Raw genomic sequence first — 11,524 nt, forward strand, 5'->3', positions numbered from 1 at the left:
GTAATTATACAATATTAACTAAACATTAAGAAAAAAATAGTATATAATTACATAGACGTATAATTACACCTTAGTAATTACATACATGGTGACTTCCAAAGAGATTGTGTTGTTTGGTTAGTACCATGTAATTACGTTGTAAATACAAATATTATGTGTAGTTGTACATTTGATATTTATAATATTATATTTCAAAATACAAATAACATAATAAGAAACAAATTTAAAATTATGTAATTACACAAATTCCTATACGGGGAGATCGAAATTGAAACTGTATAATTGGAGCTTCCCAATCACACGCAATTACGTGACACCAAATAATTATACTACCATCCAAACATATCAAACTGTGTAATTACCACCGCGAAATCTAATTAAAGTGAAGCTTTCCAAACATTCTAATATCCCTTGTAAGTAATTAAGGTCTTGACTTTCTTATAATTAATGAGGTAGATATATAATATCGAGCCAACTTTAATTTCTCAAATTTATGAGAAATTAAGTAAAATTAAAATGAGTTAAATCATCTACGAATATGATAAAATATAAGTATTCATTATACCACATACATATCGAAATGTACTATTTAGAATGGTAATTGGCCCTAAGGCCTTCACCATTTTTTTTCCAGATAAAAATTAATTCAGTAAGTGAAGTCGAAATTCTCACGATGTTAAAATGTTTTCACTTAACTGATATTCTGAAAAATTAATTTTAAAATTTTTTGTTTATTACTTTCAAATTTTTAAGTGTTTGAAAAGCCATCTCGAAATTGAAAATTTGTGTAATTGCGTGTAATTACATGGTAATTATACGATTTGACGCGTTTGGACAACCGTGTAATTACCAGAAACTATGTAATTACGTGTAATTCGGAGAGTGTAATTACACAATTTCAATTTCGACCTCCCCGTAGGAATTGGTGTAATTACACAATTTAATTTTTTTTCTTATTATATTATTTATCTTTTACAATCTAATATTATAAATATCAATTGTACAATCAAACATAATATTTGTAATTACGTTGTAATTACATGGTATAAACCAAACATCATAAAAACTTAATTCATACATAATTATACAATAATATAATTATATCCTAATAATTACACAATCGTGTAGTTACACGGTGACTTCCAAACATACTTAATTTATTTGAATTACTTTTACATCTTTACACTCAAACAATTACGAATTCTATAGAACTTGTACAATTCTCAATTGGACAATATCTAGACTAATGCAAGCATTGTGCGTGTATGAAATAGCCCAACTACAATCCTTGATCGTATGCAGAGACGACATAGACAAATGATCGAGCATTTATCTCTAATTATAATAACCATGGACCTTTTAGTTTTATAGTTTTTTTATCCAATATGATTAATTGATTACGTTATACGTGCGGGCGAAAATCCAGTCATCCGGATCGATCTTGCTTTCCTTTGTGAACCGCGCCTTATTCTTCTCTGTTCAAAAGGCTTATTGATCAATTTACATTTATCTCTATTGACACTTTTTTGTGAGATGGAACTGATGGTGATTGGCTTTTTTCCTGGAAGACTGAGGAACTAAAAGATACAGTACGTAGATTTTTAATGGTCTTTTTTGAGTGTTGAGTTGAAGCTCTTCTAGGAAACCTTCTATAATTATATATATATATTTTTTTAAAAAAATCCAATTCTATTTTCAATTGATTGTAATTTCCTGGCCATTAATTGACTTTGACTTATAGAAAGAAATATAATAAAATAAGTCGAGGTCTACTATTGTTGTTTTTTTTTTCAGATTAAAAAAAATCAATTAAATTAAACTTTAATAACACACTCATATGAATGTAGCACATTACACACTCATATTCTAGAAGAGTGCTGTGACATCTATCGTCTTCGATGACATCGATGAATATGAGGTAAAAAAAAACAAAGAAATACTGTACAAAGAAAAGTGTGAATTAACATCCGAAAGTGATCAGCAAGAAGAAAAAGTCACAAGGGCCGGTACTTCTGGCAATGTGGAGTGCAAAAATGTTCCTTGGTATCCTCACTAAGCATCTCAATAATCAGGATGCAAAACTGTGCGCTCTTAGGCGGCGGCTTTTTTTTTTTTTTTATTAGTTAAAAAAAAAATTAAACATAAAATTTAGTAATAATTCTAATAAAAGCTGATGTTATTTTTAAAATAAATTATTTGAAGCACAATTTTCAATTTTTTCTAGATCACTTGTGCGCTTATAAAAAAGGACAAATAAAATAATATATACGATCATGAAAAATAATATGTACGATCCTAAAACGTGACGAAGAAAACGCACTAACCTCTTCACTATTTATGGGGTTATACTTGAATTGTGTGCTTATTTTGCGTATCCTTCATTGTTAAAGTTTATAAAATCATTCAATGAAACGCATCAACCCTGGATTCGACCCCCCGGCCCAAAGGGTCATACGATGTGCCTGGTAATTAATTCGACCCCCCAAATTGGCTTTAATTAATCGATCCGGGTTGGGTGGTTTAATTAAGAGAATAAGGAGTCTCTTCCCTAAAAATTAACCATTTTGTGTAACAATAACACTATTTTATTTTGTTGCATTCTAGAATGCATAGAAGACATGAATTCAAATATACTATGAGTTTTTCAGTTTCCATGTTTATATTTGGTGAGGAACAAGTTCCAGGACATTATTTTGTTCGTACCATATGTCATGTAAGTTGTGAAACTTCTGTGTGTGCATCAAAGCTAATCCGATTCATTTTCAGATTGGTACCACTCCATCACTCCCAGGGGCGTCTCAACATATCTTAAAAAAAGGGTATATATGCACTTCGATTACCTTGAGCGCCATAACTTGATTTATTATCTTATCTTTTTTCTTAAGAAGAAGAGATGCCTCACTTTTCTATTCTGTTCTCTTCGAAGTGTATCCCTTCACTTGGTAGAACACGTACCTATCATTTAGATGCTAGGAAAGTAAAACATTAGGTTAGGTACACAAAGAAATGTCAATAGATCTTGAAGAACAAGCTGAAAATGATGAGGCATCAATCATTAGGTTTTCAAGATTTGCTTGCAGCTCTCATCAAGAACTAAGCAGCTAGTTAAGGCCACATGTTCCACAGGAAAACGATGGTTCGACATTAAGAAGACCTAATAATTAAAACCAAAAGATCAGCAACTCCTAGTGATAAGTTGGGTGTCTACACGAGTCGTACAATAAAATTTTAATATGCATTATCCCTCCGTCTGTTAATACATTTTTTTTTAACTTTTCTAGATACATTCAAAAAAAAAATAAATACATATTCTTTTAAATGTAAAAAAAAAAACTAAAAAAATATATATTAACATACAAAAGTAATATAATAATAAGATATAAGTTGGGTGTCTACACGAGCCAATCATGATAGCCCAATAATGTTTTTTTGATGAAAGTGTAGCCTAATAATTATATATTTATGATATTTGTGTGAGTATTTAGATTGTGATAAAAGGTCAGTAAAAGAGTTAAAAAAAAAGAGGTTAATAAAAAAAATGAAGAGCATCTCTTAAATAATTGAGAGGTTTGAATTTAATTTTAATTTAAAAAAGGCTTTCAATTTTGTGATCACTTTAAAAACTTTCACTACTACAGAAACTCTTTATACATATAATTCCACGACTACATATTTTCCTTAATTTACATGCCTTAATTTACACTTGTACATAAGATTTTTCATTTTTTATTTAAAGAATGCAAGATTTATTACGTGTAATTTAATTTAGATGAAAATCAAGTCAGTATTATTGAGGATTTGAGCCGTTCCCATTCAGTAAAATCAAACCAAACTGTTCATTTAACATCTAAAAAATGTCGTGGAAATTTAAGAAAAGTCGATATAAAGTCTAAGTTATACAATAAGCCAAATTCCTAAAATAAACCCCACCCCACCCCACGCCTTTTTGCTTTCTCTATCTTCTTCTCCCTGCTTCTGACTTGTGAGAAGAAAATCTCCCCCAATAAATAGCCCCAAAACCCAAGAATTCAAATCCACAACAAAATTAAATTAACTCATCATATTCTAACTTAATATATATTATATATAATAACTCAAACAAACCAATCGACCATGTTAAGCTCCAAACTCCTGTTCTTTGCATCTCTACAACTACTGGTAATTACCATCGCTACCACCACCTCTACCACCACCTCTACCACCACATACCCAAACTTCCAAGAGTTTAACGTCAAGGTGACTACTATTAATGCCTTGAAAACTCAAAAAATTGATGATGATGATGAAGAAGCATTTAAGACCCATGGCGATCATGGAATTAAGCTTAAACTCTTTCACAGAGACAAGCTCCATCGAAATAAAAACAACTTCACCGATCACCGCCAACGTATTCTTGCTCGGATTCGAAGGGACATCAGAAGGGTTTCTAGCCTAACCAACCGCCTGAATTCACGTGGCGATACTAATTACCAGGTGCAGGATTTCGGGTCGGGTGTTGTTTCGGGTATGGATCAAGGAAGTGGAGAGTATTTTGTTAGGATCGGTGTCGGTAGTCCTCCCAGAAGCCAATACGTAGTCATTGACTCCGGTAGCGATATTATTTGGGTTCAATGCCGGCCTTGTACGGTTTGTTATAGACAGTACGATCCGGTTTTTGACCCGGCTGCCTCTGCTTCATTCACTCGGGTATCTTGTAACTCCGCCGTCTGCGACCGCCTCGACAATGCCGGCGGGTGCCACTCCGGAAAATGCGGGTACGAGGTCATGTACGGTGACGGGTCTTATACAAAAGGCACATTGGCACTCGAGACTTTGACGTTCGACCAGACCGTCGTTAAAAATGTGGCCATCGGCTGTGGACATCGGAATCGGGGAATGTTCGTCGGGGCAGCAGGGTTGTTGGGTCTCGGCGGAGGATCCATGTCTTTTGTGGGTCAATTGGGTGGTCAAAGTGGAGGTGCGTTCACATACTGTTTAGTGAGTCGGGGTTCTGGTTCGGACGGATCGTTGGAATTCGGGCGTGGAGCACTACCTGTGGGGGCCGCGTGGGTCCCACTCATTCGTAGCCCGCAAGCACCGAGTTTCTACTATGTTGGGTTGTCGGGTCTTGGAATTGGCGGGACCCGGATACCCATATCCGAGGATGTATTCAAGTTGACGGAATCAGGGGACGGAGGAGTAGTTATGGACACGGGGACGGCGGTGACCAGGCTTCCGACGGCGGCATACGAGGCGTTTCGGGATTCATTTATAGCGCAGACAGAAAACCTTCCACGAGCAAGGCGAGTATCGATTTTCGACACGTGCTACAATTTATACGGGTTTTTGTCGGTCCGGGTACCAACAGTATCGTTTTATTTCACGGGTGGGCCAATATTAACACTTCCGGCTAACAACTTTCTTATACCAGTAGATGAAGTTGGTACGTTCTGTTTTGCATTTGCTCCGTCACCCACTGGCCTCTCCATCATCGGCAACATTCAACAAGAAGGTATCCAAATCTCCATCGATGGTGCTTATGGATTTCTCGGTTTTGGTCCTAATGTTTGTTAAACAATATTGTAATTAATTAAATTTTTGCTTAGTTATATATGTATTCTACAAATATCTAGTAGCCGTTTTTGTTTTCCTAGTTACTAGAGTATGCTCTTATTAATTGTGAGAAACATAATTATGAAAAATAAAAATGGTCAAAAGTCAAACACCCTAGAAAAGGGGGCCATTAAAAAGGTAACGACTTGAGTATTACACAGCCTTTTCTTTCAACTTTTTTTTATCAATCTCCCTTTTTACACACACTAGGGCCAACTGGCCAAGGCTTCTCCATCGTATATATGATTCAATGACCACTACTGAGGACTTCACTATTCACATCGGTGATCCTAATAATTCATCATTGCGAAAAAAAGATGGGAAGGAATAATATGGAGAGACAATGATTTTGAATTTTCTACAAGAAGCAAGCTTAGCTAGACATGTGAAGACAACACCTAGCTAAGTGGGAATGCATCCAAGCAGTCACTTTTTTTGTCAAAGCCGTAACTTTTTTCCTTCTCCCTTTTTTCTTCCAAAATTTTACATTGCTTTCCAACTAGTAGGAAATGAAATACTACAATTTCAATTCAAAAAGACTGTCCATAAACTTCTATAGGTTCACGTACCCGGACATTAGTGAAAATGGCCATAACGTTTGTCAAATATAGGGACCAAGTACGTGAAATAGAAGAGACGAAATGAGTTTTAAAGTTAAACGTTACAATACATAGTTTTGTTTTGCCTTTTTAACTTTTAACAAGGGACAAGCCACAATGTTTGGGCTTTTGGCCCACTGGTCATATATGTAAAATGAGAAGGAGCTTTTGTAAAATAGGCCACAGCCCATATTGAAACTATATTACTATTGCGAAACGCACAGCATTTTATAGTTGGAGAAACAGACGGTCCAGATTGATTTGGATTATAGTAGAAGCTGACAGGTCATCGATCCTTGTGAAAAAAGAAAAGAGCGGGCTAATCTAAATTAGAAGTTGCAGTTGCTGGCGCCAAAAGAATTAATTTTCAGTCTTTTCATTTTCCCTCTTCTCTCTCTCTCGCCCCTTTCCTCCATTAATAAAATCTAAAATTCCCAATCACTCTTCTATCGATTTCCTCTCGCAAACACTCTCTATCGTATAGTATTTTCAAAAGAAATGGCTGCTGGAAGATCTTCCACGTCTAATCCACCCAAGTCCAGGAAGAGAGTGGAGGCCGAATCTAGCACCTCCGCCACCGCCACCGCCACCGCTGCCTCTCTCTTGCGCGCCAAAGATGGCAGTGCTTTTGCCAAGTGGTAATTTCATTTTACTCCAGTTTGTTTGTGTTAAGGTTTGATAAATCTCAAGTTAGGGTTTCTCACTGTCATTAACTTTGTGAAATTGCAGTGACGAATGCAACAAATCAGTGCCTGTAGCACTTATCAGCATGCACAGTTGCAGCCTTGATGCTAAAATCAAGATGAATTTAGGTCTGTGTTTTCATTTTTCATCTAATTTAATTTCAACAAAATTTTTGTGACAAACTCGCCTGACCCTTTTTTTGTTCTTTTTGAATTCAGAGGCTCAAGTTGTGGAGATGCCGTCTGAGGTGAATAAACCAGCAGAGAGGTAACATAATACTTATTTGGATTCACAATTAGTTAAACTGATAGCTCACACACTGTTAGTTAATACTAGTATGTACAATCGGGAACAACTGGAAACATCTCTCTGTTGAGTGGCAGATCTGTGTTTTAAATTGTTAGGATGTTAGTGAAAAAACACTTCTTTCTGCTGCTGAAGCTGTGCTTTCTCTTGTTATATTCAAGAGCAGCTCCTAATCTATGTTGAAATCTGTGAATGCTTTTGTTACATTCAATTCATGAACCTATGTTGTTTGCTGCTCTGATTTAGGAATGCTTATATCATTTCTAATGTGTAGGAAAAGGTCAGCATCATCTCAACCCAGGTCAAAGAAAGCCAAAACAGAGACATCAAAGAAGGGCAAACGTCCACCAACCGCGTTTTTCACATTTATGTAATGCCTTTTCTGCTCCAGTATTGCTGTTTGTCTTTGGTCAAACATATTATAAGTATTATTCTTGCCCTGATACTGATAATGTTTTATTTCATTTTGCAGGGATGACTTCAGGAAGGAGTACAAGGAAGCACATCCAGATGCCAAGGGTGTTAAAGAGGTAGGAACTGTTGTTCGAAATGCATAGTTTGATTTTGGGTTGTGTTTTGTTAATGAAGTATTGTTAATTGGAAAATTCAGGTTGCCAAGGAAGGTGGTGAAAAATGGAGGAAAATGTCAGATGAGGTAACCTCTGTTTGTCAAAATACACACTTAAGAAACTTTAGTTTATTGACAACATGCCTTTGTTAATCATTTGATATTGGTATTACAGGAGAAACAGAAATACAAAGATAAGGCTGCCGCGTTGAAGGCCATGTATGAGGAGGCTTTGGAGAATAATGATGATCAAATTGATGATGTAAGGCTTCTGCTGGTTGCAATTCATTTATACGTTATTCCATCACATCACATTTGAGTTATACATAATGATCACTTGTTTCTCTTTTTGCTTAGGATGAAGGGGCTTCTGAGAAGGAATTAGAAGATGCAAGTGAAAAGGAAGATGTTGCTGACCAGAAATTAGAAGATTCAAATGAAAAGGGTGATTCAGCTGACAAGGAGTTAGAAGATTTCTGATGAATAGTAGGAGCTATATCTGGTGCTTTTAATGTTTTGGGAGGTGGCTTGTAAATTTTGATCTAGTAGGAGCTATATCTAGGCTATGTTAATGCTTTGGATTCATGACACTAGGACATCTTGTTTTCCAGTCTTACTGGTGGTTCCGTTACTTAGATACCTAGCAGCTTAAAAATGAATCCTTGTCAATTCTTTTCTTGTTAATGTTAATCCAGTTCTTTTAGTTAATCAGATTTACCTATTGCTCGATTGATCTATTTGGGTTGACAATAATTGATCGAGGATGCTTGCTTTGCTTGTAATTAAACTCATCCTCAATGATTCCTTTTGGCATGTCATTTGAATAATGAACTTTAGTGCTGGATGAAAGTGCACTTTTTGTGCTGCATTATTGGGTGCCCTCTTTAGTTGTCGATGATCATGAAATCAACATATTTTTATTTTCAAAATTCAAAACATTTATTCTATTCAAAACAAACCTACTGTTTTCATATCATATGTTATTCTCATACTTAAGTGAATGGAAATTACTATAACTATTACAAGCTCATCTGGCAAATGAGTATACATACATTACATAGATATGAGGGAATGCTATGCCATGCCACGTGTCACTGACCCATTTTCCTCACTGTGATTTTCCTACAAGGTGCCAAAGGTTTGCCACATAAGCACAGATTATGAACATATGCTGAGGAATGAAAGACATTATAGGGCCTCCCTTGAGGGATCTCTCCACACAAGCTGTTTGCCCTAAAGTTTGCATGCCTCAGATTCTGAATTCCCAACATGCTCTTTGGAATTCTTCCAGCGAGCCGATTCATCGAGATATCGAGCCATTTAAGATTTTCCAAAAGTCCCCAAGCTTGTTGGAATGGTGCCTCTCACATGGTTCCTTGAAATATCAAACCTCTCAAGTTCAACTAGGTTGGAGATTGAACTAGGGATTTGGCCTGTAATGTTGTTGCTTCCTATGTTTAGAATATGCAATCTCAAGCCTTCTTTGAATTCCGGGATGCCACCCGAAATATGGTTCACTGATACATCTAAAACCTCCAAAAAACTGCTGCTCAGGATTCTTGAATTAAGACTACCGGTGAGCTGATTGGAGTGTAGATCCAGAGATGTGATCGCTTCTGGCAATTTCATTTCCGAGAGATCGAATTTTAATTTGTTGTTTGAGAGGTTCAACTTTTGCAAGCTGGTCATATTTGTGAAGAACCCCGAAATCCCTCCGACGAGGAAGTTGTCCGACAAGTCGATGGAAGCAATGGATTCGGTTTGCGTGAATCGCGGTGGAGTTCCTCTGAGTTTGCAGCCGGCAAGACGAACTTCTGAAAGGGGTTTGCTTCTGATCCAATCTGGAAGAGTCACTAATGCGAGGTTGTTGTAGGACAAATCTATTGACAGCAATGAAGGAATGCCTCGGATAGGTATAACCGGTAAGGGATCCGAAAGTCCATTTCTCGACAAATTGAGGGACCAAAGTTTCGGCAGCTTAGAAATTGATTGCGGTATGTGACCTGTAAACTTGTTTGCACTTAAAGAAAGCGTGCTAATAGATTTTAGGCCCGAAATTTGTTCTGGAATAGTTCCTGTTAGCTGATTATTGCTCAGCGACAAGTCTTGAAGGTTAGCCAGATTGAACATGGCAATAGGCAATTGCCCAGTTAACAGGTTATTGGACAGGTCGATATAGGTAATGTTACGGAATTGCCCCAGAAAATCTGGGATCAACCCAGAAATTAGATTGAAGCCTAAATCAAAAGTCTCCAAACTACGTAAACTTTTGAAAGTTAAAGGGATAGTACCTGCCAGTTGGTTTCTTGCTAAAGCTAACATTTTCAGATTTTTGAGACTTCCTAAGGTCGGAGGAAGTGGACCTTTCAAACGGTTTCCGTTCAACGAAAGTGTCTGGAGTTTAGACAAAAGACCTATACCTGGAGGGACGTAACCTTGGAGGGCATTATCTTCTAGGACTAATTGGGTGAGACGATTTAGATTAGAGAAGCTGTTAGGTATTGGACCTCTAATTTGCTTCATGCCACTAATCAACAACAACTCAAGGAAATGTAAGTTACCTAATGAAGAAGACAGAGTGCCCTTCATGTAAAGGCTAACTTCTCTTTCAGGACGTTGGAGCTGTAAGGAAGTGACTCTTCCTGTCGTCGGGTTACATTCGACACCTTCCCAATTGCCTCCACAACAATCATTTCCTATCCATGAAGAGAGAATTCCGGTCGTGTCTTTCAATATTTTGGCTTTAAACCCTAACAGAGCTGCTCTGTCTTCTTCAAAGCAATGTGGTAGTGCAGCATTTGCTTGTTGTTTTGCGAAAATTGAAAATATGAGAAAAACCTTGAAAACCCATCTAAGAATCTGCATTTTGGGAGATGGGTCTTGATCAGATTCCAAGTTGTGTTTTAAGAATAAAGAAAAGAAAAGAAATTTGCTCTCAAGTTGGAATCCGACTTGGAAAGAAAACACTACTACTATATTCCTGTCATGGAAAGAAAGCAGCTCAGCTCAGATCAGATAGGATTATTCTATTACTGTTTTTTCACGTAGACAGGAAGGAATAATGATTACTGTAATAATAATGTGTGAGTGAAGGGAATTTAATTTGGTTAAAGAAGAGAGATCTGCTAAAGAACCTGAACTATGGCTTCCTTTATTTATAGTACCGGGCCATAAAAGGAGGAAGACCTATTCCTTTTCAAAAAAAGCAATTTTTTTTTCACCTTGATTATCAAATCAAAGTTTAAAAGAATTCACATGAACATCTGTGACCGTTTGATAAAAAACTCACGAGAAGTCTAATTGACGTTTGAACGTTGGAGCGTACTTGATTCAAATTTTACTTTGAAAAAAAGAAAGAAAAACACCAATCATCAACGTCAATTTTTCCTTCTCTGTGTTAGCTAGACTACACTACATCCATGTTTTGAAGTTTGAACTTCCTTTCCTTCATATATGGCTTTTAATGGTCATATATATATATGGTTTATGAACTGTCAATGTTGATCCAAGATAATCAACCTTGCCTTTAGGAAAATTGAACCCCAACATGATTAAAGTCTAGTGGAATTTTACTCAATCATTGGCCTGTCCGTTTGTTAGTATTATTATCCGATTATACATTAGAAATTTCATGATATAATACACATAAATAAGTTATCACAAATAAAAAATACTATAATATATATTTTATTTTGTTTGAGTTACTATATTGCTTGAATTTATAATTGAACTTAATGTTTAAAACTTATTTTAATATTTGTATAAATAAAAATAA

The 11,524-nt window shown here is 36.0% G+C and overlaps 2 protein-coding genes and 1 pseudogene across 2 annotated transcripts; 2 read left to right on the forward strand and 1 right to left on the reverse strand.

Moving 5' to 3' along the window:
- The first annotated feature begins 4,113 nt into the window (after positions 1-4,113).
- Positions 4,114-5,553, forward strand: LOC139882565 (protein ASPARTIC PROTEASE IN GUARD CELL 2-like). Its single transcript, XM_071866859.1, has one exon. The coding sequence runs from the start codon at positions 4,114-4,116 to the stop codon at positions 5,551-5,553; it is 1,440 nt and encodes a 479-aa protein (XP_071722960.1).
- A 1,136-nt stretch (positions 5,554-6,689) lies between these two features.
- On the forward strand, positions 6,690-8,229 carry LOC139882566 (high mobility group B protein 7-like). Its single transcript, XM_071866861.1, has 8 exons — positions 6,690-6,829; positions 6,921-7,003; positions 7,094-7,142; positions 7,456-7,551; positions 7,654-7,711; positions 7,792-7,836; positions 7,925-8,011; positions 8,107-8,229. The coding sequence occupies exons 1-8, from the start codon at positions 6,690-6,692 to the stop codon at positions 8,227-8,229; spliced, it is 681 nt and encodes a 226-aa protein (XP_071722962.1).
- A 611-nt stretch (positions 8,230-8,840) lies between these two features.
- LOC139882567 (uncharacterized) lies at positions 8,841-10,614 on the reverse strand (annotated as a pseudogene).
- Between the last annotated feature and the right edge of the window lie 910 nt (positions 10,615-11,524).

The sequence above is a fragment of the Rutidosis leptorrhynchoides genome, unplaced genomic scaffold (genome assembly GCF_046630445.1).
Source record: "Rutidosis leptorrhynchoides isolate AG116_Rl617_1_P2 unplaced genomic scaffold, CSIRO_AGI_Rlap_v1 contig284, whole genome shotgun sequence".
NCBI lineage: Eukaryota > Viridiplantae > Streptophyta > Magnoliopsida > Asterales > Asteraceae > Rutidosis > Rutidosis leptorrhynchoides.

Coding starts and splice junctions, on each gene's coding strand:
- LOC139882566 (XM_071866861.1), top strand. CDS start 6,690: ATGGCTGCTGGAAGATCTTCCACGTCTAATCCACCCAAGTCCAGGAAG. Junction 7,552..7,653: donor ACCGCGTTTTTCACATTTAT/GTAATGCCTTTT, acceptor TTCATTTTGCAG/GGATGACTTCAGGAAGGAGT. Junction 8,012..8,106: donor ATGATGATCAAATTGATGAT/GTAAGGCTTCTG, acceptor CTTTTTGCTTAG/GATGAAGGGGCTTCTGAGAA.
- LOC139882565 (XM_071866859.1), top strand. CDS start 4,114: ATGTTAAGCTCCAAACTCCTGTTCTTTGCATCTCTACAACTACTGGTA.